Source organism: Ruditapes philippinarum, unplaced genomic scaffold (genome assembly GCF_026571515.1).
Source record: "Ruditapes philippinarum isolate M1 unplaced genomic scaffold, ASM2657151v2 ctg7529_1_1_1_1, whole genome shotgun sequence".
Classification (NCBI taxonomy): Eukaryota; Metazoa; Mollusca; class Bivalvia; order Venerida; family Veneridae; genus Ruditapes; species Ruditapes philippinarum.
In genome coordinates this window covers 28,865-55,902 of record NW_026856841.1, presented here as the reverse complement: position 1 = coordinate 55,902, position 27,038 = coordinate 28,865, and the positions used below count along the sequence as shown (strand labels likewise).

The following is a 27,038-nucleotide window of genomic DNA, read 5'->3' as shown; positions in this document are numbered from 1 at the left end:
GGTTGAAATAGAAAATTTGTAAAATATTTGCTCTTTTTTTTTTAATTTATTGCATATTGTATTACATAATGCACCACCCTCTCGTACTTGTTTGTTTTGAGTATACCTCCCAGCAAACACCTGACGTTGACACAACGTTGTATCAACGTTGAAAATTGGTCGCGACGTCGGCGACCTTCATACAACGTCAAACCGACGTTGAACCCCCGACGTCTAACAGACGTTTTATTTTGACGTCGACTCTACATCGGGTTTTGGTCGGTAATCTGATAATAGGTAAATTTAATTCATAAAACCAATATTATTTAAATGAAAGCTTTTGTTCTCAACAATTTTAAGCATTTTGTCATCATTCTAAATTCATTTTTAAATCTTTGTGTCAGATAATACTGCAGGTGTTCCATGCTTTTTGCTCTGCTCATTTTTTATGGTCGTTTGATCTCTCTTAATTTGACCATCACAAGATAACCGACTTTACCGTTGGCATGCCATGCCGTTCTTTATTTAGAGATACCTTTTAAAATATTCAATGGAACTTTTAAGTTATATCAGATAAGGGGCCAATAATGCATCAATTTGAATGTAATAAATATCATATATTTTAAATATTTTAAATCTGATTGAATGGAATATGAATGTTATCTTTTTCTATATATAGACAATTCGAGATAACATTGAAATACCAACCATGATCTGAACGTTAATTTGTTCTATACGGGCTCCGCCAGACGGAAATATTTTGTCTCTTTTTTTTATAATAGTTATTCATGATCTTCAAAAAGAAGATTCGATTGGTTTAAATAAGTGAATTATATATAATGTTTCCGGGTCGACTGACTCTGAGTGGAAATGTTTTTTTAAACAAAGTTGTGAATTCTCTGGTAAGTTTTTAATTTTTTTTAATTTTTAGATTTTAGCTTATAACTTTTATTTATCATGATGATTCGGTTTTGTAATTTTTAACAAACAAAAAAAATCGTTTATATACACATCTTTGTAAAATTGGTATTATATAATCATTTTAAATACTGTTATGGACAGCATAAGAGTTATCTTGCAATTATTTGAATAAATTGTATGTGCAATATTAGACTAATTCTTCAATTATTCCGAGTATGATGTAAATATATAATAAAGTGCATAGTATTCTACTTTTTTTTTATTTATCCAAGCAGATAGTTATTTACGGTTTGTTGTTGTTGTTGTTGATTATTTGAAAAAAGATAGAAATTCTATATTGATGAAATAAAATAAAATGGTTAATGCAGCCTCAGTAAGGTATAGTAACGTTATAGAACATGCGAAATAAATAGGCTAAAACTATTATCAAAAAGCACTATTTTACTCTTCGGCAGAATGACTGAAAAAATATACTTATATCGTTTCCATCAACCAAGAAATGCAAACGACATCTTTATTCAGGAAACTCTTCTTCTTCTTTCTTCAGGTAATATTTTTATACTTAACTTAGGGCAAGTTAAAGGGACCCCATTGAGGTCCATGATTATGACTGGAAAAAAAATGTAATTCTTAAATATCAACTGTAGCATGCATTAAAACTGGCAGGTTATGAAAAGTTAATAAAACGTACTAAAAATTAAATTGAAAAAAAAGAAGATTTTTGTGCAATTCATAGCCCTTTTTAGTTAAAAGCAATTTTTTACAGAATAAATTATTATTCGGAAAAAACAGAGTGAGGGAATGATCTGAAATTTTGCAGACAAATTAAATCATGGAATTTTAGTAATTCAGATACAAAGATTTTTTTCCAAAGCTTCATCTGTTTAATGATTCTTACAAAATCATCTTTAAACTATGAAAATATGATACTTATAAAATAAAAACAAAATCTTTAATGTACGATAAAACGATACTTATAAATATATTTAACACATTCGTATGATTAATACTATACACTGTTTCATATTTCGTTATTTATTTAACAGATATACATAACCTGCACTCAGACTGCGACAAACAATAACATAGATAGAGCAGAAAACTCTGTTTGCCGTGATAGACTTGGAAATTTCAGACCAAAAGATTTCAAACTTTCAACTTGCTCCCTTTGTTATTTCTACCTCGTAGTCGAAAACCCAAACTTTGTTTTGAATCGAGAAATTTCAGTGAAACAGTTCCAAAATGAACCATTTCTGTTGCTTCAAAATGGTTCAGATGCAAATGGAAATATCGAAATTCACCCGGACTTTGAAAATCGGGCGTCAGTTGATATAATTTGTGACACACTTGATGACGTCACTTGTAATGAATGGCTATCTTGCTGCAAAGGGGCATGGGATTGCTGCCAGACGCAGGTGCACCGGAAACGTCCCGACGATGAAGAAAATTATTGCCCACAAACGTTTGACGGATGGGACTGTTGGGATTTTACACTATTAAATCAAACTGTGACGCAGGCTTGCCCTGAATTTTTAGCTCCAAACAAAGGTAACTCTGTTTCTTACATGAAGAACACAATACGTTAATGATGTTTATGTTTGGGCTAAATAGGATATTCATTTCAAATTGTAGTAGGTCTTAATCAGATAAAAAAAACAACATAATAGTATAATATGTCTGTCTGTTTGCTTATAAAAATAATATCTCTGTATGTTTGCTTAGGTACATAGTTTGGCCCCAATCATGTCACTCAAATGATTTAATTTTTGTTTACCCAGTACGATATTTAGTGGATAAGATAAACGAAACAATGCAAAGCAACACTTAGCAAATGTTATTTACATCAAATCATATAGTTATTATTACTAAAAGTCAAATAAGTATATAATAATGCGGAGAACATTTATATTACATGTACTTATTTTCGGTGTTTCGTGGTATATGGTCCATAAATCAATCTGTATCAAGATGAAATTTAACGTTTGAAAAGTTTTGAAAAAATGAGCAATGTTTAAGGTCCGTTTATTTATGCATTACTTATATATTACAATTTTTTATGTCATCTATTTAACATAACATACATGACATAATAATAATACGTAACTATACATAATATTTTTCCGCTATTTTATAAGTATAACAGAAATATATGAAATGTTATTTATCATAAATAAATATAATGCAAATATTTTATAGGTGCAACAAGTTCGAAAACCTGTGGTTCAGATGGTAACTGGAAGACAAATGATAACTCGGAATTAGAGTTTACTGAGTATGAAGATTGTTCCAGAAAGGACCAAAACAAGGTTTAAACTTTTGATGTCTTTGTTCATGTTATTTAACTAAATGCGATTAAAGTTGTTACAATCGACAGTGTTCCTCTTGTGGTAGTCCAAAAGGTTTTTTTGTTGTTGTTTTTGTATAAAACGTATGACTTACTATGATTTCTTATTTTGTACATAGTGAATCAATACAGAATAAAATTGTTTCTGTATCTTTATATCAAGAACATTTTTATAGATTTATTAATTTGAAAGGTTATGTATCAGTGTAGCATAGGTAGTTTAATAAATTCATTATTTGAATTTAAGTTACATTAAAAAGTATAAAAGTAGCCGAAAACGTACACATCTGAAGTTTTATTTTTCAGGTTTACAGGACTCCAATCCTCGTTGGAATGGTTGTGAATATAGCAGGAATGATGTTACTTGTACCCTCTATTACAATATTTCTAATATACAGGTAAAATTAAACATTTGTAATTATTATTGTCATATATAAATTGTCGCTTATTAAATATTTACTCTTAACTTTTATTTTTTAATTAAAAGAGCTTATTAACGATAATACATTTCAATATTTTATCATAATGAATATATAATTATATATGAATACTTATTATAATCACTGAATTGCGGTTTGAATATTTCTAGATATTTATGATTAAAAGTTAGTGCAACTTAAACGGTGCTAGTGGGAATCTTAAAATAGATTGCGTTGCATTTACCAATCTATTATGTTACTAAACAGTGCTTTATTATTGCTAAGAATTCGTTGTTCTTGAATGACCGACTAGTTGTAAAGATATATTGATTTTGATCATTTAATTAATGACGTTAAACTAAAAAGTTAAAAGTTAAAAAAGACTAGTTCATTGTAAACTGTAAGAAATTCCGCTATGATCACTGCTATTATATGTGGCCAAATTAAACTAGATGACAAAAACTCTGCGTACAAAATGTTTTAATAATGAATGGTATGACAATAAAAAAGAACAGAAAACATATACGCTATAAAGTAAAATGCTATGTGCCCATCTATACATTCTAACTTACATATGAGCTACCTTATATGAGAGTTTTTTTGTTTTTGTGTGTTTGTTTGCTTTTTTTTGGTTATGTATCAACTGACGAAGCTATTAAAGCGAAACATGTATTGATATTTAGAATTGTATTGGTTTTGATCTATTTGTCTTATCCATTTTTCTTCTTCTAATTTTATCTTTTGTTTTTGCCCTTACAGGCCTTTACGCAGACAACATCGCATTAAAATCCACCTGAACTTTTTCATATCAATTCTCGTAGCAAGCATTTTAGGTTTGATTTGGGACGCTGTTGTCCGTTTGGACAGATTGGAAAATAAAAAGGAAGAGTCATTTCTACATAACCAACAGGTAGTGCAGTTTTAATAATTATAAATTTATTTTAATGCCATAGTAATATATGTGGAAATTTTTTTATCTAAAAGAATAATAAGTTTCACGTTTCATTTTTGGCGCACTCTGGTGCACCAACGGAGATAACGTTTTGGTTTGAAATTTGGAATAATGTGAGGCGTTATATTCATATAAGCGCTTTTTTGATATTCGAATACCATGAGTAAGAAAATAAACAAGTTATTATTGAAAATACCATATATATTAAGATGTGTCTGCAAATTATAAATGTCGGCCATTATCTCATTATCCTATTTGACGAGTTTATCGTGCTTGCAGTGATTTTTATGAATATAATTTTATGTATCACTGGATTAAATAATTTTATAAGTTCCCCTTAAATATTATGTGAAAATGGTAGGAAATAATTTATTACATGCAACATGCATTGTATTTATCATTTGCCATAACATTTGTTCACCACTTTAACATATATGTGTATCAATATTACATTCTTCTAGAAAATTTGAACCATTCAACAAATTAATCTATATGAACAGGTATAAAATAGATCTTATTGAATTAAACTGTGAAAATTTTCGATTTTATCAAAACAGATTATGTGCAAAATGCTGCACGTGCTACACCGATTTGCACGTGCCAGTACATTCTTCTGGATGTCGTGTGAAGGATTTTTTCTACACAGACTTTTGGTCAACGCATTTTCACCACCGAAACGTTTTATTGGATACATCATATATGCATGGGGTAATATCAAAAACAACATTAATCAAATGATTTTATAGCTGTAGTTTACAGAATGCAAAATTCATTATAATTTAAAGATTTGTAAAAAAAAAACTCATTACAATAACGCTGTTTAAAATTCTTATGGTCATTTATGGTAAGAAATATAAAACGTTCCCTAAAGGTTGACGTTTTAATTCAAGTCACGCGTTTCCTACCGGCAACATGGGAAATTTACAAATATATTTTTTTCAATTAAGGTACTTTGGTGTGACTTTTACCTAAATGCAAGCAATATTGACTTATACGCTTTCATTGGCACCTTTAATTTATTTTCAATCATTACAAAAAATGATCTTATAATTGCACTTTCCATTTTCTCTCATGAACAGACTCAATCAAACCGAGTCTGCAATTTTACTGTTCAAAGGATTTACCCTTTTCCAGATTTTAAATTTCACAACAGCAGGTGTTAAGAGCTCTGTTGCAGCTGTCAAAGAATTGGCCCCGTACTTCAACTTAGTGTTGTCATATTTTTCTGTCATTCGAGATAATTGATTTGAATGCTTTATTGCTTTGAAGACTGAATAATGCTTAAGCCGGTGCTAGGGGGCGTGCGAGATGTTGCACTTGTCTCTAATAAAAACGCAATCAACCCGAGACTGCATTTTTCATGTTTAAACTTTGTTTTTATTACTTTCGATGTCAGCTTTAATGATTTTACAATGAAAACTGTATGATGTAACATTAAAACTGTAGAAGAAAATTTAGAAAATTACAAGTACATGTACTGTTAATTTTACCTTATTTATTTTCGAAAAGGTGTCCCCTTGGTTTTGTGTTGCATGTATGCATTGATAAGAAAAAAATTTAGCAAAATGACGGGTATTCACACGTTAACAAATCATAAAGGGATTGAACACACTGTTCTTTTTCCCTTTTAAAATTCCCTCTTAATAAATTTATTAAATAAAGTTAATGAAAATACAAAATTCAAGAAAAATTTCCGATATGAAAAATTTTTTCCCGGGTTTTTTAAAAAAAATATTCAAATAGCCATAATGTTGAACTTTTTGTTTTAAATGCAAAACCAAAGTAAGAAAAAATTGTCATGAAGATGCACAGTGAAAATTTGGTGTCCCAGAAAAAATTTTTGGTTTTAAATTTAAATGACCTTTGGTAAAACCTTCTTCTAGGGCTTTGTCCCCCCATTCCCACTTTTTAAAAAGGAATTCACCCTCTTTTTTAACATTATTTACGGTGTTTTCAAATAAACATTTTCTTTTTTTTTTGGGATAAAAAATTATAATCAAAATTTTTTATTTTTTAAATAAACATTGAAGCATTGTTTGCAGTCTGTGTTGGATTTTGCCATTAAAAGATAACCACGTGGCTTTGGACTGGGTTCTTATTTATACACCATCAATTGTCTGCATCACGGTAAGTTTGTTGACTCTGTCAAAGCTAGTTTTTTTTCAAAGCAAAACGCCTTATTATAAATAATCTAATTCAAATTCGAAACGCATAATGAAATCCGTGCTGTCAATTTGATAAAAAGTAGATTTATCAAAGATGTTAAGTTTTAAATCCCTGAAGATCGTTCAGCACGATACAATTGGTGTGTTTGTGGTTCTTTAGATACGTGTTTGTTTCTATTTTTTGTTTTCTTGCAGTGCGGTTTCAGTGTTCCTGCTTGTATACTATATAACTATCATCAGGTTATGTTGCCCGCTTTTTAAATTGTCTTTTTCCGACAGCTTGTCTGTGTTAATTATTATGCAGACTATATAACTTCTGATTCCCTTTCTGTATTCTATTTCATTTAGTTTCGCCCATTGATTTCTCGGTAAGAACACACGCATTTTTAATTGGGACCATATGCCGCTTTCATGGAATGGCATAAACATGTCACATCGAAGATTCCATGATAACTGCCGTATGGATATTTAACCATGCCATGTTAAATGTTAAACCCAGCTGAAGCCGGTGCTAATGGCGTGGACGATAGATACCATATTACAAATACCGTCCAATCAACGTTTTCAATTTTGCCGTTTTGGGCGTTCGTTCCTTTCTTTATTTTCTTAAATTAATTTCATGTTTTTTATTAAGCAATGTTCAATGTGAACATTTTTAAAATACAAATAAATATAAGATTTTTAATATATTTTGTATTCCAGGCAAATATTGTTTTCCTCTTTAACATTCTGAAACTTTTGGTGCAGAAATCAACAAAACATCCAAACGAACCAAACAATTTCAGGTAATTGATACATAGTTCTTTGCCATAGACACAGTAATTATTATCAGAGAAGCGTTTGCTTGTTGGCCAATAAGCACACGCGTGTTTATTAACTTCCTTTGCAAGTTTTTGACTAAATTAGTGAATAATGAATTAAGTTTTGCACAGCCCTCGTAGCATTGCTAATATACAATACCTCGTGGGGATATAGACCATTTGAGCTGCTTTTGTGGTTACATGTTTGCAGCCAAATATGCAGTACAATTTATTTTGTCTTTTTAGATTCCTATGAAGATTTCAATAAAAAGAAGGAATAAATGATGAAAAGATGAAATAGCTATACTTGTAATGCTAATATGCTAATGGCTTAATGATTGACTTATAAATTATAATGCGTTCAGTATTTCATCGTTTTGTATGAATTAGTTTCAATGAAGAGTTTTTATGGTATGACGATATCAAAGTGTTTAAATGAGTGGTCTGTGATTTATTTCTTTCAGGCGGATATTAAAAGCTACTTTTATTTTGGTACCTTTGTTCGGAATACACCAATTTTGTCTCATATACAGACCGAGTCCGGATACCGGGGATTGGTACGAGGCTTACGAAATCATCAGTGCAATTTTTATCAACTCTCAGGTCAGAAGTTATAATTTATATATGAATTTAGCAAAAAAGTCGTCTAGCTTGTGATTGGTTCCATATGCCCTACATGAATCTACTAGTTAACACAACACGAGTTTGTAAATGTTTTTTTTTTTTATTTTAGCATATTTAACTTTTTTTAGAAGATACGTGCTATAACATCATGATCACTTAAAAGATGCCAGTTCAGCAAGAAATTTTAGTAGACGAATGCAATAACTGATAGTAGCATTTTAATAATTCATTTATTTAGATAATAAAACAAGCTACATTTAATAATTACCACAACTGTTTATTCATTTGATGTCTCAATTTTGTATAAGGAGTTCCATGGTAGCCTAATCTGTTAAATAATGTTCATGTCTAGGTAAAATTAATTGAATATTAATTTATTCCGTTTCTCGCAATTTTGGATATTTGCCTATTTTAGCTTTACTGTATTTCTATTTCATTTTTCAGGGCATTATTGTCAGCCTTTTGTTTTGTTACTTCAATAAAGAGGTAGGTTTTATTTTCGAACAACTGATTAAGAAAACATTTAAAGAGGTAGGTTTTATGCTTAAATAACTAACTGATTAAAATAGCATTTTCCTGAGAACAAAATCACATTGTTCATTTTGGAAAAGGATATGGTATTAAGCCTTCCTCATTGATATACCAGTACCCAATAAAATCTTGTCACTATCAATAAAGATATTGGCACCCCGTGTCCCTGTTTTTAAACGTAAACGCAACAGTTCGTTATTAAGGGTTGTATTTTATTAATTTTGAAATTATAAAGCTTGAAGTAACAAATCCAGTAGCATAAAAAATGATGATTTATTAAAGAATTTTACCTTTTAATATGATACACCGAGAACCTTGTCAACTATGTCGGAATAATACGAATAACAATGTGTCAGATATTTTAATGTTTATTACAATGAAAATCATTTTGTACTTATTTATACTAAAAGGTACAATGCAGTATAAAACTAAGTTTTAAAAGACTAGGGCGAAGATATTCACAAAGACGAAACAGCGACGGAAGAAAGCTTTCTATGTCCATTTCAAGTACGTCTCGGCGAACATCTGTTTCCAGCGTCCAAAACGGTGTTATAACAACTTTGTACGAAAACGGACTCACTTACAATCAACCATTCAATGAAAAAGACATAAAGGGTTACGGACTTGGTGGAAAAGAAACAGGGAATAAAGCATCTGTAATTGAATTACAAGTTAAAATGAGTGATCAGCAAAGGCAAAAAGATTGTCCAATCACTGCAACGAAAAGCAAGGAAGATAATGAAAATGAAGAGTACCTGTCGATTGAAACATTTACAGAATCTGTGAGACTTTGACTGGGATACGGCGGATGATTGAATGAATATTGTCTTCTAATAATTAATATGCTCAGTCTGGTAATGGGAAAACATTATTTAACATGTATTTTTAAATTCGAATGAGAATTTTAAAAAATACATACTTTTTGTTTATTACTCTTCATCTCACACCCACTGCGCAAAACAAATATAGAAAATATGGACTCATGTCATTTTGCATGTTAAAAATGTTAAATCATATCATGTACTTCGGGAACTTACTTGATAGAAAGACTTAATCAGCAGTTTAAACAGCGAAGTGTTTTGTTGTTGTTGTTGTTGTTGTTGTTGTTGAAGGCATTTGAAAATTAAATAAATAAAATAACAATGTAACTTTAAATTTGTTTTAAATGCAATTTATGAATCCACCTCCGTAAGCTCTGATGTGAGGGGAAAAGAAACGACAAAAGTTATAGTTAAATTGAAAATTGTCATTTTAATGATAAAATGACGGATAAAGTAAAAAATATGATTTTGCATAAAAACAATTACAATGGGACTAGAAATAATTCAACTATAAAATGTTTTCCTGGGGGAAAGAACCGCCAACAATATTATTGCATGTTAATTATAGTATCAATAAAACAAATTACGAAAACTAATCTAAACAATCCACCATATTGAATGTACTTTGCAGATTGGCATAACAATGTTACATTATAAAGAGCAGTATTATACTAAAATTGGGAAAACTTCTTTGTTTTTAATTACTGGTAAACATACAGATTCAGTGGGATTCAGAGACTGTTCATTTTGTAACGATTTTTACTGTCATTCTGTGATTTTTTATTTAACACTAGCCTATTTGTTTTGTTATTTTCCTCCCAATCGGCTTCAACAAAGTAAACACCTCTGCCTCACAGTTCTCTATTCCTAAAAAGGGCTTGCTCGAGTTCGAGCAAATTGCGAGAGGCTTCAGGTCGCTTTCTTACACGCCTGTTCAATTCACCGACAAGTGTGAGGTTTAGATCTGGTGACTTGGGATGCAGGAGTTGCTTGAACTAGAGGAAGACCTTATTCAGGAATGGAGAAATATTCCCCAAGCCATCATGAAAAACTACGTCATAACCATGAGACATGTTTTAATCACACTTTCTTATAGCAATGGGAGGACATACAAAGTATTAACATACAGATTTAGTGGAATTCAGAGACTTTTTATTTTTTACGATACTTACTGCCATTCTGTGATTTTTCATTTTGCAGTAGCATATTTGCTTTGTTATTATCTCTATTTTCTTGTCAATGATATGTAAATAAAATTCTAAGAAATAAGTATGATATGTTGAATATTGTATGCTCAAAAGTTGAACAAAATCCGTTCACAAATAACCAATTTATACCGAAAATGTAAGTGTCGGGTTATAAGATCCTCTGAGTGTACACTATCACTAAAAGTAATGAAAAAGACAGCTGAAGTAAAATTGTGAAAAGAAAAGAAGGAATAATCACGAAGCGTGTGTCCTATTGTTTCTGTACGATGCACTTTTAGCTACAGCTACTGCATGTGTGTAGCTTCAAAATGCTATTTACCGACCAATATCCACTGATTTCTTACAATCCGATGCTTCAGTCACAAGTGTGTTGTAGGTTTTTTTTTCATTACTTGCGCTATTGACCCGTTAATATGTAAAGATGTTGTTTTAACAACTTAGATATTCCAAACACTCGAAATGAAAAGTGACTATAATAATAATGCATTTTAATGTTTAAATCATGAAACCATTTATAATTAATAGATCCCTACTTTGACCTTTTTTGAATAGCAATAGATTTAACCACAAACATTGACATGTGTTCTTTAATTAGGAAATATGTTGTGGAGAAATTCTTATAGTAATCGACTAATTTGACCATTCAAGTTTAACAGTTAAGGGTCATGTTAGGGGCCATCGTGACGTGTATCATTTACATACACATATGTTGCAAAAATTTATTAACCAATTTTCGTTTTCATTTTAATCAAATAAGGCAAGTTGCATTTCTTAAAGAAGTAAATTATACTCAGATGGCCGAGTCTGGTCAGGAATGAAAATGGAAAATACGACATCTCTAAGGTCGCCAAGCACATGTTTAAGTAGTGTTCAATGTTAAAAGGAAACAAAGAACCGGAAGGACCATAAAATGGTACTTGTTCTGACACAGATGTCACACTGCATTGGAAGCCTACTGATGTGAGTATAAACTTGAATGAGGGCGTTCCTTTTGAACAATGAGACAATAAAAATAATCTTAATAATTAATAATACATGCATTGATATGATAAAAAAATATTTCACCGTTTTCTATATAATTTTAATATATTGAAAAATAGCGATATTTTCGAATACTGAATGGTTGACCATTTGATATTATATCTTGAATTGATACGGACTGTTACTGAATAATTATATCTTGTTGGAAGGAAATGGAATAACGACATTAAAATATGATAAGAAGATATGATTATAATAGAAATTCAATGTGTCATCATTTAGTCTAATGACGTTCTGATAAACCGTGGGAATTTACATTTACTCCCGATAATTGTTGGCTTAAACACTACGTTCATTTGCTTTACAAAGGTAAGAACATGTATATCCTTATTTTATATGCAGATGATATTGTTATATTTTCTGATAGTGAAACAGATTTGCAATGTAGTTTAGACTTACTATATGTTTACTGTAATAGATGGAAGTTGTGAGTAAATATATCAAAGACTAAAATACTCATATTTAGAAAGGATGGGCGCCTTCGAGCAAATTTGCAGTTTAAATATGGTGAAAATAACATTGAGATCGTTAATCGTTTTGTATATCTAGGTATCGTATTTACGACATCTTTGTTTTGCTGATGCACAAAATGCACTTTAGCTGTCCAAGGGTTAAAGGCAATATTTAAAATGAACAAATATTTATATAAATTTACTGATATATCTGTAAAACATAGATTAGAATTATTTGATAAGTTAGTCCTACCTATTTTTAATTATTGTTCTTAGGTCTGGGGATTTCAACCCGGTGCTACCATTGAGAGAGTTCACACACAATTTTGTAAACGTTTATTGAGTGTAAAGAAATCCACTCAAAATGATTTTCTTTATGGAGAATTAGGCCGCATGTCGTTACAAAACATAAGATTTTATAACATTATTAAATATTGGATAAAATTTTTGTATATGTCAGATCACAAATATGTTAAAAAAGTATATAATATGTTATATAATGATGTTCTTTATGATCCTAATAGGAGAAATTGGTGTTCGTAAGTTAAAAACTTACTTCGTGAATTGGGTTTCATAGACGCATGGATATTTCAAACAGTTGGTGATGTTGATCTGTTTTTGTTAAATGTCAAACAATGTCAAACAAAGAATAAAAGACCAGTTTGTTCAAAAATGGAATGATAGACTAAACAATTCCACTAGAGCAATCTTTTTTAAAAACATTAGCAATTTTTGCTTTCAACCGTTCTTAAATATTTTAAATTTTAAAAAGTTTCGTATATCTTTGTCACGATTACGTATGTCATCACACAGATTATATGTTGAAACAGGTAGATGGCACCAGCCAAGAGCTATTCCTTATGATGATCGCAAATGTTCTGAATGTAATGTTTTAGAGGACGAGTTTCACTTTGCTTTACAATGTAATAGATATATTAACCTAAGAAAGCAGTTTATATCGCCATATTATTGGAGACACCCAAATATGATAAAATTTATTGCTCTTATGAACTCTGATAATGATACTATTATAAAACGTCTTGCATGTTATATTGAAAAAGCTTTTAATGTTAGGAACAACACTATTTTCATTCAACGTAATTAAGGTAATTAAGGTGCAGTAAACTTTGTCAACTGTGCAACTTAAGTAATTGTAAAATGAAATTAGTAAATCTATCTTTTATTTTAGTGTATACATGATATTGTTAAGCAACTTTTTGTTTTACCATATGTCAATCTTGTCACTTTCGTTTTTCGGACAAGGCTGACAAATATGGTCTTCTCAGATGTTATATTATCTTACTCATTCAGCGAATCATTGTTACCAGTAATTCTAAAATTGTAATTTGCTATATTTCCGGTAAACTGCTTCAATCACTTAGTTATCTATGTATTTTGGACAGTTTATATTCATATCTGTCACCAGTTTGGTTGCTATATGTTTGTAATTATGTAAACTATTTTAAATGCAAAACTCAATACCTTTTGCTAGATAAGTTATGTTTACTGTTACGTAAACTGAAACGGAAATATGTTCGTTAATATCATTTATGTAGGTCTTATATGCTAGTATGTAAACTGCCATATTTGTAATTGTACTGTGCATTTTGCCACATGGGTCGTTGACCTTCTGGTTTGATATGAATAAAACTTGAAACTTGTATATAATTTTCTTTTGAATGGTGATGATTTTGTCTCGTGAAATTTAAAAAATGCATTTTTTTCTCCATCCTTTTTCCATGTATCTCAATCTGAATACTAACTGAAAATTTCAAATAACAGCTTATGTCCATTATAAAAAAATGTGTACACTGTACTTTTAATATTTCGAAATTTCTTATCTTACTGAAAATTTCAAATTACAGCATATGTCCATTATAACAAAACAATTTGTACATTGTACCTTTAATATTTCGAAATTTCTTATCTTTAGTGCATGTTTGAAAGTGACGATGCCTGACATTTTGCAAATATCTACATTCTTATTGGTGACGTTACTGCCAGTTTTAGCTGTTACTATTGGAGAAAGATTTATTCTTGGTAAGTTTGCTAATAATGAAGATGTAACATCCGGACGACTATAACCTTCATTTGTACTAATATTACACTGAACCGTATTTTAGAAGCCCACAATTTAAACAATTTCCTGTGTTATCAAGATACAGCTTATCATTTCGAGTTCGGTCACCGACCTTTCCTAAAATAGCTAAATATCTTCCTTAAATGCAAAAATCCTTGTCACCATCTGAGTGGTAAGGTGCAAATGACTTGAAATATTCATTTTAATTGGTTACAACTTTATGTAACATACCGGTAACTGATTTACAATCTCACATATATACGTGTTACTGTTTTACAAATATGTGTGCAGTAAAAGCCAGTTTTCTTTACAGAAGACATAACGAAACATGGGCTATTATACAAGTGCTTCTGTTGTAAAAAGATATTTAGCATGGTATTGTATTTTGTTTTTGGCAAGACCAGTGTTTACTTTCTGGGGAAATAGACGAATATGTAAGGACTTCTCATGCATTATATTCTTCTTTATTGATAAAAAGTGTTTGGTAACAAATTTCAGATACAGATGTAGCAGCAATGGTCCCAAACAGTTCAAACTGCAGCAATTCATCCGCCATACCGACAACATCATACCTGGAGAGGGCAAAATGTGTACTAGAGTCATTTCCCCTTATAGATGGGTATATAATCTTACATACCGAAAAACGATTTTTCATGTTTAATAACTATAAATACAACGATCGTTTATTATACCTACATTATTGAAATCATAAAACGTGTCTGAAAACCAGTTAATTTCTTGTTTTTGAATGAACATAAATGTCGTAATCATTGTTCATTTTTTGTCATGTTATCCTTGATTGAGATGTTGTATTATATTGTCTCTAAGAAATGTTAATGAGACGTTTATAAGCACATGGAATAGATATCCTTACCGCTCTAAAGAGAGAAGTTTTCCATTGCGTCCACATTTAGAAAAAAAAATAACAAAGGCTCATGACTTACGATAAAAATGTTTGAAGTTAAACGAAATCAATTAGAATTGAGCAAAATCTCTGACTTAATTATTGGTGGAATATTCAACAGTTGATCATTTCCAGATAAGATAAGACCATAGTCTCAAGCATGTCGTGTGAACAATATTCATACATTGTGAAAAAATGCCAATATTTTAATTGGCCCTTATTTTTATTCTTTTACATCATTTAACTGTTTATGTAGGACTCAAAACAGTATTTATGCTTATATATAGACTGATTGTCTCGATTACTATGTTATTTTTTTTTAAACTTCAATTTTTTATAAACTTTAATTAGCCACAATGATAACATGGCTTTGTAAGCAAGTATATGTTTCATCATTTACAACTAAGTATAATATTACTGGTGTAATTATGTTGGGTTATTTGGTATTTTCAGCCACAATGATTTAGCTGAAAGATATCGCGAGTTTCTCAACAACACGGTGTATGCAGTCGATTTACGTTCAGATCTAAGCCAACTCTTAAATACAACAGAACTTCAAGCCGACATACCGAAACTGTTAGCGGGAAAACTCGGTGGACAGGTTGTCAACTTATAATTTATCTGCGTGTAGTTATAAGTTACATTGACATTGTTATAATTTACGTAAAAACAGATAATCAAACTATTATTATAACAGTTTACCTTCGTAGAAAAACGACAAGCAGTATTTATAATCATCGTTTGTCTTAAAATTCATAAATCATGTATTTCGTTATAGTTTTGGTCATGTTGGGTTTCCTGCGGAAGTCAGTATAAAGACGTTGTGCGAATGACCTTGGATCAACTAGACGTCATCAAAAAATTCATTCGGCGTTACCCTGATGTTTTCAAATTTGTTTCAACTGCTCAGGGTTTGTTCGGTTTCTTTTTAACTTATAAGTTCATAAAAAAATATAAAATTAATAAAAACAAAAAATTCTGACGCTAATGTTTCTCTAATAGCTGCATGTAAAATCATTTTGAAGGTTTCTATTTTTGATGCACATACCTATCTATCAAAATTGATTGGAAATGAAAAAGAAAAAAAGAACTCCTTAATTTTTCAGAGATAAGTGTCTTTTCTTAGTTTTATTGATATGTTATTTTAAAATTTAGAATAGCTAGCATTGATATCGAATAATATAGGATAGAATCTGAAAATGGTTTATACTTTGACAAAATACACAAAATACAAGATCATTCATCCTTTGATTGTGGCAGCGAAAGTCTATTTTCATAACTTTAGTATAAGTGTTTTATTTCTGTATGTTTGTTTTGTTTGTCTTTGATTTTTTTGTAATATCTGCACCCGATAATAGATTAAACGGTTTATTTCCTTAGAAGTTATAATGAAGTTTCCCTGCCTAATTTTATTCTGTAGTTAACAAAATGTATTTCGTTTTATCAGGCGTTCTTGATGCGTTCTCAGAGGGTAAAATTGCCAGTTTGATAGGCCTTGAAGGAGGACATTCCCTGGACAGCAGTCTTGGTGTACTTCGGATGTACTATGAACTTGGTATCCGTTACATGACGGTTACTCACAGCTGCAATACGCCATGGTAGGTATCTATAAATATATCTGATTAAATACTGTTATTTATAATTTTTTACAATTTATACGCCTGTAGTAATTCCCCTCGTGTTAATATAGTATGAATAATTACAAAATGAGGCCCATTATTCAATTAATAACCCATAAAAAATCTAACTAGAAGTTGCTGAGCACCTCCTTGCTCACATGGCACAAATTCCATACAAAGTAGTTTAACGGTGCATCAGACTTTTGATTCCCAAATTTTATTGTCCAGCCGAAATACCAAATAGATATCAAAGTGTAAAGCTCTATATAAGAAAATTGTAAGCATTTGAAAAAAAACGACAACAACAAAAAAAAGAACAAAAAATGCATTGGCTATTTTTCTAAATTACTAGATTTAACCACAGATGACCTAATTTTGTATACAATAGTTCATGCTATTTCTCAGACGTAAGCAACAGTTCGTCCTCGATGATCGGAATTATAAAAGATCTTGTAATGTTTACCAAAATGTTTGATAATTAAAGGGCAGATAATTGGCATGTTGATGAAATCGGTTACAATGGTACAAAGATTGACGGATTAACGGAGTTTGGAAAGGTAGGCGATAATATTTCAAGTTTTTCATATTTAACAAAGCAAAATATGGTTCTTAGATGTATATTGCATACTTTTATCAATTAATTAAACATGATATAAAGTTCACATTTGTAAGTCATTCGTAAGAATAAAATTCATAATGTGCTTGTAGTTCTTTTACTTATCACACTGATTTATTGTCGGGGTTTAAGCTAACTTAAAAGATAAAAATAGATCTAAATATAAAAACAATTTTACATAATTTGTTAATTTAAATAATTTGTTAATTATTGTTATGGTATTAAACAACGCATAGAATAAAATTTTATAATAATAAATATTATTGTATTGGACAATATTAAAAGATGACAACATCACAACCAATGCGGATGAAATTAAAAAAATTTTATCTGAAATTTTTTCACACAAATTATTGATCTAGATCTACATCAAATGAAACATTTATCTTAAAATATTTTCAGTCCCGTCATGTCAAGTGGTGTCCCACTAATGTTTTGTTTATTTGATAGCAAGTGATACGGGAAATGAACCGACTTGGTATAATGGTAGATCTAGCGCATGTTTCCAAGAAGACAATGTCCGACATCCTCGATCTATCCGTGGCTCCAGTTATCTTCAGTCATTCATCAGCCTTCAGACTTTGTAACCACTTTAGAAATGTCCAAGATGATATCTTATTTAGAACAGTAAGTATGATATAATCACATATTTATTTCTTGATAACTTCATGCATGATGATTGACTTTATGAGGGTTTAGAAATAAATTTCTTATGTATCATTTAACTTTCAAAACACTGTTAGATATCATGCTCACAAGATAACCTTCAAATTCAGCCAATAAAATTGTTAAAATTATTGCACTTGATTTTCATTTTTTTTTTACTTATGCAAATTCTGCGATTACTATATTTGGTAAGTCCACTACAGATGTTACTAAAACATGATATACGCTCTGACAGATTGTTTTAGATTTCTTTAGAAGAACACGGGTTCCACCTATTATTGAGGATGCATTAATTCTAAAGTGGTTAATGATTTGACGTTATTCATCCGATAAGTCATAAGCAATAGAAAAATGCATTTTGAAGCTAAATTTGCATTTAAAAACTGTGACCGTTCCATTAGTATTATTACTGTTGTGATACCTTAGTACCCTTAGTTTGTTGTTACCTATAAGATAATGTTTTTGTTGCAGAAAGCCAATGGTGGGGTAGTGATGGTAAATTTCTATGACAAATTTGTTGTCTGTCCTCCAAATAACAAACCGGATACAGTAATGTTGGACGTGGCAGGTAATGTGTATATATACGAATATCTGATTTGTGATTTCTTTTTCAGTTTGTTTCGACTTATTTTATTTCATATATGTTCAGGGCAGTTACATGAAAAAAACTACTGTACTCCACAGACACATAATTGGAGTGTGGAGCTCATTATACTTTAAAATTCAAATGAAATGTAAACATTTATTTGTCATTCTCAGAAGGTATATTTATCATATATATGAGCCGCGTCACGACAAAACCAACATATTGTTTGCGACCAGTGTGGCGCCGTTATATGTCGCAACGCCGCTAAATGTCGCACTATTGCCGCTAAATATCGCACTATTGACGCTAAATGTCGCAACCGCCGCTAAATGTCGCAAAACCATTTGACGTTAAATGTCGCAATGTTAACGATTAATGTCGCACGAATTTCCCTTATCGTTAAATGTCGCAACACTACCGTTAAATGTCGCAAGATGTAATTTTATGTTGAACTCAAGTTTTATTGTTGTATCATATTAATTAGATATGCATACTCAATTTGAAAGCGAGTGAATTTATTATATATGGAACTGCGCTACAATTTAGGCGGCGATAATACTCATCTTGTAAATAAATGTATATTGTTTTGCGTTTGATTTTTAGCTGATCTTATGCAAGTACATATTGATAATTATACAATTGTCTACTATTTGTATGAAACTGCAAAATTGGCATTGTTCTGTAAATAGTTTAGTACAATTGTGTCTAGAGACAGGCTGTCTAAGGTGGCAGTCTGATGGCTTAGTTGACTGAGGAGGCAAATTGTCTCGCTGTCGGAAGAGGAAGCCTAAATTGCTGACGACCCGGACCTTAAGAGTATGCCTAACGCCCTGTAAGCCTTTACGTTGGTAGCCTAGTTTCCTGTTAACATCCTAACAGTCTACCGATATTAGCTTTGCAACCTGAAGTTGGCAATCTTACAGCTTAGAGTCGGCAGCCTAGTAGCTTAAAGTAAGTGACTATATTATAAATATGGAAACAATTTAAAATACAGTAAAATCACTATGAAAGGTCATGCAAAAGCACATACACATGCATGATTATGGAAAAAACGCCTTTACCTTTAGGGCACTTAACTTTGTAGTCTAATAGACTAAAGCTGGCAGTCTAGGAGCCTGGCAGCCTATAATTGGTGTCATGTTATAAAAAATGGAACGATCAAAATAATAAAACGGCAAGTTGGATTTTTCCTAAAATCTACTAGTACAAAGTCCACACTTACTTATTAAGAAAAAGTTCATGATATTGCCATCCATTTTCTCAAGTTATATTCCTTTTTTTCACTTTGAAAATAGGACCTTGTATGGTTAACCTATTCCGGTAAGTTGGATTCATCTTAAATATTTATTTAATGATATCTTCCATAACTGGTAGGTGGATACCATGAATGGCCGTGTATTTTTTATTGAATAAGGGGTTTCTAGTGTCAAGGTCACTTGTGTGAATTTTTTACATTAAGCCTTTATTGTTAAGATTATGTATTTCATGTTTAATACAAACATGCCATGGGAGGTCCTCTTTCTTTGGGTTTAGTTGGGGGTCCTGTGGGTAAAGGCCAAAGTCACCAATGCCAAAAATAGATTTTAACATTTTTACAGATTTTTTAACATAATTCCTTTGAAAGATGTCTTTTATATTTGGTAGGAACATTGAATTGAGGTCTTCTCCTTTGGATGGAGTTATGGTTCAGTTGGGTCAAGGTCACCAGTTCTAAAATAGATTTCTACACTTTTACAGCCTTTATTTATTGACAAATGTATTTCATTTTTGGAAGGTAGATAACTTGCATGGTATTCTTCCTTTATATTGAGGAAGGGATCAATGGGTCATGGTCACAAATGCTAAAATAGATTTTAATTTGCAGGATGAAGTTCACACAAACAGTTTATGCTTTTATCAAATTTGCTAGTCGTATGCGTGCTTTTATTTCCATTTTAACGCCAGAAAGGCAGTGGTCATTCATATTATTGTTGCAATAAATTAAAAAGATATTTTCTTTACACATCTATTCCATTTTTTTTTTTTGTTTTGAAAAATAAAGTTCTTAAAATTATCTTAAAATAGATACACTATGGTGCGTACTGTATGTTTGTATTTATGGTCATTTGAACTTCACTATGACGTACTCGACATGCGCATTTTAGGACGAACATAAAAGTGGTTACAGATATCTAACCAATATCGTCGTTACATATTTACGAGTATAATTCATGTCTTGTGTTTTTCGAAAAATATCAGATTTAATTTCATTGAGATATTTATAATGAAGCGTTACAGATTAAGATTTTCATTACAGCAAAGCAATGATATAAAAAGCCTAAATTCTATGGCCAAAACGGCTAGCTGTCTTCAGCCAAACAGCAAGGCCATTATGAGCTTAACCCATTATTTGTATTCTTATTATATGATAGTTACTGAGAATCTTTCATAGTATAAAGCGACTGGGCGAGAAAAATATCACTTGCCACAATGTCGAAGCTTAAATAGTGTTTGACAAATCGTAAAATGTACTAAATCTTGTGTACTTATTTTAACTTTGACATCGGCTTACTGTGTGTGAATTTGCGTTTATTTATACTCGCCACCGGTTGCCCATATGGGCGAGTCCTCCAGAAGTGTACAAGTCATTTTAGATTTTGGAGGAAAGTGCAATTACAGATAAAGAAAGATGCCCCGATTCCAGAAGCTTCCCCTTCTTTAACGCGCCAAGTAGTTTTAGCACCCATCACGGGACCTCGATTTAAAGTATCATCTGAAAGACTGATCAGTAATTTTAGTTGGCCAGCCCGGGAATAGAAACAACAAGGTCGAGGTTACAAGTCTCGCGCTCTATGCAGGCTGGCTGCTTACAAAAAATCCGGTGCATATAATCGTAAAATTCGCTCATATCTAACATACGACTGCGTATCGAATACTACATGATCAAGGAGTACCACATGATATTTTTTTTAGATTTTCGTATTGACCGTGTATTTCACGTATTTGCCGTTTCTGTTAAAAAATTGCCTTGATATTCATACAATTTTTCACGTTTGAAGTGAATATTTGTGTGGTTTTTTTTTTGTAAATATAAAAAGGGAGATAATTTAGAAAAAATACCTTTCAGGGTCATATGTCCTTTAGAAATGCATAAGTACTTTCATATGAAATAAGTATTTTAAGTTTAAAGTGAATATGTTTGAAATTAGCCGTAACCAAAAGGTTAATCAGAGCGATAACATCACAGAAATGAGGGGAATAACTTTGCAAAATATAACTAGGATTATCTGCCTTTTGATATTGCATCATATGATCATAGTGAACAACTAAACCACGTTAAAAGTAAATTCGGTAGTTTCTGAGAAAATAAATGAAATAATTTAAACCAAATTCTGAGAGTGACAATACCATAATTACGGAATGCCGTTAGGGCCATCGCCTATGAATGTGTTGATCTAAAACGCGATAGTCGATAGTACGATGGTGAAAACGCGAAATCACGAAACTACGATGGTGAAAACGCGAAAGCACGATGATGAAAACGCGATAGTACGATGATGAAAACGCGACAGTACGATACTTCGATGATGAAAACGCGATAAACTATCGTGTTTTCTACGGAATGCCGTTAGGGCCATTGCCTATGAATGTGTTGATCTGAAACGCGATAGACGATAGTACGATGGTGAAAACGCGAAATCACGAAACTACGATGGTGAAAACGCGAAAGCACGATGATGAAAACGCGAAAGTACGATGATGAAAACGCGACAGTACGATACTACGATGATGAAAGCGCGATAAACTATCGTGTTTTCACCATCGTACTGTCGCGTTTTCACCATCGTAGTTTCGTGATTTCGCGTTTTCATCATCGTACTGTCGTGTTTTCATCATCGTACTATCGCGTTTTCACCATCGTACTATCGCGTTTTCACCATCGTACTATCGCGTTTTCACCATCGTACTGTCGTGTTTTCATCATCGTACTATCGCGTTTTCACCATCGTACTGTCGTGATTTCATCATCGTACTATCGCGTTTTCATCATCGTACTATCGCGTTTTCACCATCGTGGTTTCGTGATTTCGTGTTTTCACCATCGTAAAATCGTACTGTCGCGATTTCATCATCGTACTATCGCGTTTTCATCATCGTGCTTTCGCGTTTTCACCATCGTAGTTTCGTGATTTCGCGTTTTCACCATCGTACTATCGACTATCGCGTTTTAGATCAACACATTCATAAGCGATGGCCCTAACGGCATTCCGTAGTTTTCACCATCGTACTGTCGCGTTTTCACCATCGTAGTTTCGTGATTTCGCGTTTTCATCATCGTACTGTCGAGTATCGCGTTTCAGATCAAACCATTCATAGGCGATGGCCCTAACGGCATTCCGGAATGCCGTTAGGGCCATCGCCTATGAATGTGTTAATCTGAAACGCGATAGTCGATAGTACGATGGTGAAAACACGAAATCACGAAACTACGATGGTGAAAACGCGATAGTGCGATGATGAAAACGCGAAAGTACGATGATGAAATCACGACAGTACGATGGTGAAAACGCGACAGTGCGATGATGAAAACACGACAGTATGATAACGAAAACGCGATAATACGACAGTACGATGATGATAATATGATGAAAACGCGATAGGACGATGATGAAAACGCAACATTACGATGATGAAAACGCGATCACGAAACTACGATGGTGAAAACGCGACAGTACGATGGTGAAAACACGATAGTTTATCGCGTTTTCATCATCGTAGTATCGTACTGTCGCGTTTTCATCATCGTACTTTCGCGTTTTCATCATCGTGCTTTCGCGTTTTCACCATCGTAGTTTCGTGATTTCGCGTTTTCACCATCGTACTATCGACTATCGCGTTTCAGATCAACACAATCATAGGCAATGGCCCTAACGGCATTCCGTACATAATACCTTTAATCTGTTGTCAATCAGGGTTACAAATGAAAATGTTAAACAAAAGAAAAAAACTTATCTACTGAGAATTTAGTATCAATTATCCTTTCTAGCCTAAAGATTACATTATATAGTAGCTCAAAACCTCGATATTTATGTTCGTTAAAGAAACCAAGTAAGACAAAGATAATTTTTTTTGTAATGGCAATAACAATTAAAATAACTATGAGAATGTTAAAAAGTAAAATAATTCTACTGTAAACATGATTTTAACATCATGAATTTACATCTTGCGACATTTAACGGTAGTGTTGCGACATTTAACGGTAAGGGAAATTTGTGCGACATTTAACGTTAACATTGCGACATTTAACGGCAAATGATTTTGCGACATTTAGCGGCGGTTGCGACATTTAGCGTCAATGGTGCGACATTTAGCGGCAAGTGCGACATTTAGCGGCGTTGCGACATATAACGGCGCCACAACCAGCATGGATCCAGACCAGCCTGCGCAGTCTGATCAGAATCCATGCTGTTCGCTGACCAACCCTATTATAAGTAGAAAAACTGATAGCGAACATAATGGATCCTGATCAGACTGCGCGGACGCGCAGGTTGGTCTGGATCCATGCTGGTCGCAAACCCATTATGCTGGTTTTGTCGTGACGCAGCTCTTATCATAAATTGATATACGCTGTTTTTAAACATAAATCTCATTATAGACGTTGAAATAAGATTTATTTATCAAAGCAGCGTAATACTATGTTAATTTTTATTGATGTAATATCATAATAAGCATTTGTGATGGAATTGAAAAATATACATATATTTGGATAACTCCACACTCCAAATGTCTGTGCTGCACGTCTGTAGTCAGTGAATATTTACTGTAAAGGTGTGTTATTATAAACTCTTTTCAAATATCAAAATTTTACAAAATTTAATTAAATTTCAATATAATATTGTGTATAATATGTTACTATAACAGACACAATGACATTTTCATTAGAGATTATATAACTAAACTGAATCAACTATTTGTTGATACATTTCAGATCACATCGACTATATCAAGGATTTGATAGGCGTAGATCATGTCGGAATTGGGGCAGATTTTAATGGGATCCCAAGGTATTAAAACTTGAGTGTTCTTTTCTCTGCTGTTATACGGTAGGCAGATACCTCCAATGCTTCGTAACCATAATATAAGTTCTTTTTAACCAGTCACAGCTATTGTGTTCTTGGCTCACTTAACATACAGGGTCGTTTAATAACATGGCCTTGAGGGCATTTACGGGCTGGTTGGTCAGACTGAGGAAGGTTTATGGCCCGAAGCGCAAATTATCGTTTGAAGTTCTTTGAAAACGCATATGTTTGTATATGCTATGTTTTGGGGGTGTTTTACCAAATAATAAGAACTCCATCATATCTGAACTTAATAAAGAAGAAAGGTAACAACTCAAATTAATCAAAAATGTTTGAAAGTGTGATTAAGAGCTTTTGATGTAAAACGCACTTATCCAAAGTTAGGGGTTTTCAAAGTCGTAAGACTTACTATAATGGATCTTTAAAATGACAGTTAGTTTAATGTATGATTATCATATCATTTAATGGAATAATACACTCGATCTTATAAATATCTTTGGGGAAATTCTTCTAGTACACCCAAAGGTTTAGAGGATGTTTCAAAGTATCCTGATCTATTTGCGGAACTTATCAAGAGAGGTTGGAGTGATGGAGATCTTCAGAAACTAGCTGGTAGAAATATTCTCCGAGTTTTCAGAGCAGTTGAACAGGTAAGTGTTTCTTTTGATCCAGTCCATTTAACCATTTTTTAATTAAACTGGATTTATCTTTTTGAAGTAATTAAACTCAAAGATGCTTTACGAGTATATAGAAAATGAGCATCTTTTCATCTGTACACCAGTGTTTTGAAAATGAAAAAAAGAGCGTTTGTATCGCCAAAAGGGAGACACAAAGCTCTAGCTACTATGCTTCAATAGCAATGATTAAGAGCTCTGGTTCTCCGGGCAAATGAGATTGCAACATATACACTTGGGTAGACATATTTGTCATGTTAATAGTGGATACACTTTATTATAATCACTTTCGCTCCTCCTGAAGGTGCCAGTTGTACTAGCAGGTCTGATACAATGAAAAGTCAGGTGGTCTCAGGTTTTTCATGTTCTTCTTGTTGTTGTTGTTGTTGTTGTTTTGTGGGGGTTTTTTAATGAGAAAAGTTATAATGCATTACTTTGTTGTAATTGATCTATCACATCAATATTTATTCAGTTTGTATTTCAAATATCACATGCAATCTTTACATTTTCAACTGAAGGAAGTAAACGTAGTAACTATACACCATTGTGAGATGAAGTAAATGTAATAATTTTATTTCGGTAGATTCGTGATGGTTTGGTGAACGTACCTCCTATTGAAGACCACATACCCCCAGAACAATATGTGAATGATTCGTGTAGAACAGATATTTGATTTTCAGATACTGTCATTGACTGATTTTTAGCTGGCAACTCAACTTTAATCTACCGGCTAGGAGAAAATGTATAAATAAAATGAGATATCACTGTGTTGTTGTTGTTTTAATAATTGTTTTTCCAGTAGCTTGTGTATATTTCATGAATTTTATTTGCATCATCTGGTGTTTTAATGCAATATACATGTACTGTTATTTTTATTAACTTTAATTATTATTCGTTTTAATTGTGTGTACTCTGAAAGAATGAATGACAAAATGTTAAAGAACATGAAGAAGATTCCGTGATCAAAATCGCTATATAAATAAATGTTTTCATAGAATAATCGGCTAAAGTTTAACATCGCTTTATTAACAATAGTACCAGGGATTAATTACCATTATTTTCCCGAATTAACGCGTAAAATGAAACAATGTATTTCTGTTGATAGCATTATCAAATGATACCTAATATTCTTCATGTTTGGAGCCGCTTTATTATCAATTAGACTAAATTCTGTTATACATATTTCACAGGGTCGTTGTGCTACTGTACAAAATAGTCTTTACGAATAACGATGTTGTCACTTATAATGCCCTTTTAGATAAGGATATAATGACAAACATGAATGTTTTTATTGTAGGGAAAACACATGTAGATGAATGCCTAATAAAGAGTGTAAGAGTGTAAGCACAAATTGTTGTTGTCCATGGGGATAACATTAGAAAGTATTTAATTAGAATTTGAAAACTTGAAACAGTGATTTCGTTTCAGCAAGTTTTCTTTTCCTGTTTCCATTCATTCCTTCATGAAATTAAATAGGGTACATGACTATGTGTAAAATCATATTTTCTTTGTAACTCGCTGTTACAACATGCTCTAGATTATAGTTCTAGTCAGACCTGTTACATTATAAATAATTT

General features: G+C 31.9%; 2 protein-coding genes across 3 annotated transcripts; both read left to right on the top strand.

Annotated features, from left to right (window-relative positions):
* Nucleotides 1-1,368: 1,368 nt before the first annotated feature.
* On the top strand, nucleotides 1,369-10,725 carry LOC132747893 (calcitonin gene-related peptide type 1 receptor-like). The gene is made up of 13 exons (XM_060737423.1): nucleotides 1,369-1,447; nucleotides 1,947-2,448; nucleotides 3,097-3,206; nucleotides 3,551-3,642; nucleotides 4,423-4,581; nucleotides 4,825-4,828; nucleotides 5,173-5,323; nucleotides 6,125-6,197; nucleotides 6,646-6,742; nucleotides 7,483-7,565; nucleotides 8,045-8,183; nucleotides 8,649-8,690; nucleotides 9,146-10,725. The coding sequence occupies exons 1-13, from the start codon at nucleotides 1,400-1,402 to the stop codon at nucleotides 9,527-9,529; spliced, it is 1,884 nt and encodes a 627-aa protein (XP_060593406.1). The 5' UTR covers nucleotides 1,369-1,399; the 3' UTR covers nucleotides 9,530-10,725.
* Nucleotides 10,726-11,659: 934 nt separating this feature from the next.
* LOC132747892 (dipeptidase 1-like) lies at nucleotides 11,660-26,231 on the top strand. 2 transcript variants are annotated; one of them, XM_060737421.1, is made up of 12 exons: nucleotides 11,660-11,724; nucleotides 14,191-14,297; nucleotides 14,836-14,956; nucleotides 15,695-15,842; nucleotides 16,020-16,152; nucleotides 16,689-16,839; nucleotides 17,345-17,417; nucleotides 17,927-18,103; nucleotides 18,614-18,710; nucleotides 24,697-24,772; nucleotides 25,302-25,437; nucleotides 26,045-26,231. In XM_060737421.1, the coding sequence occupies exons 1-12, from the start codon at nucleotides 11,675-11,677 to the stop codon at nucleotides 26,132-26,134; spliced, it is 1,359 nt and encodes a 452-aa protein (XP_060593404.1). In that variant the 5' UTR covers nucleotides 11,660-11,674; the 3' UTR covers nucleotides 26,135-26,231. The 2 variants fall into 2 exon arrangements, with proteins under 2 accessions (XP_060593404.1, XP_060593405.1); XM_060737422.1 differs by lacking the exon at nucleotides 11,660-11,724 and adding an exon at nucleotides 11,968-12,114.
* The last annotated feature ends 807 nt before the right edge of the window (nucleotides 26,232-27,038 follow it).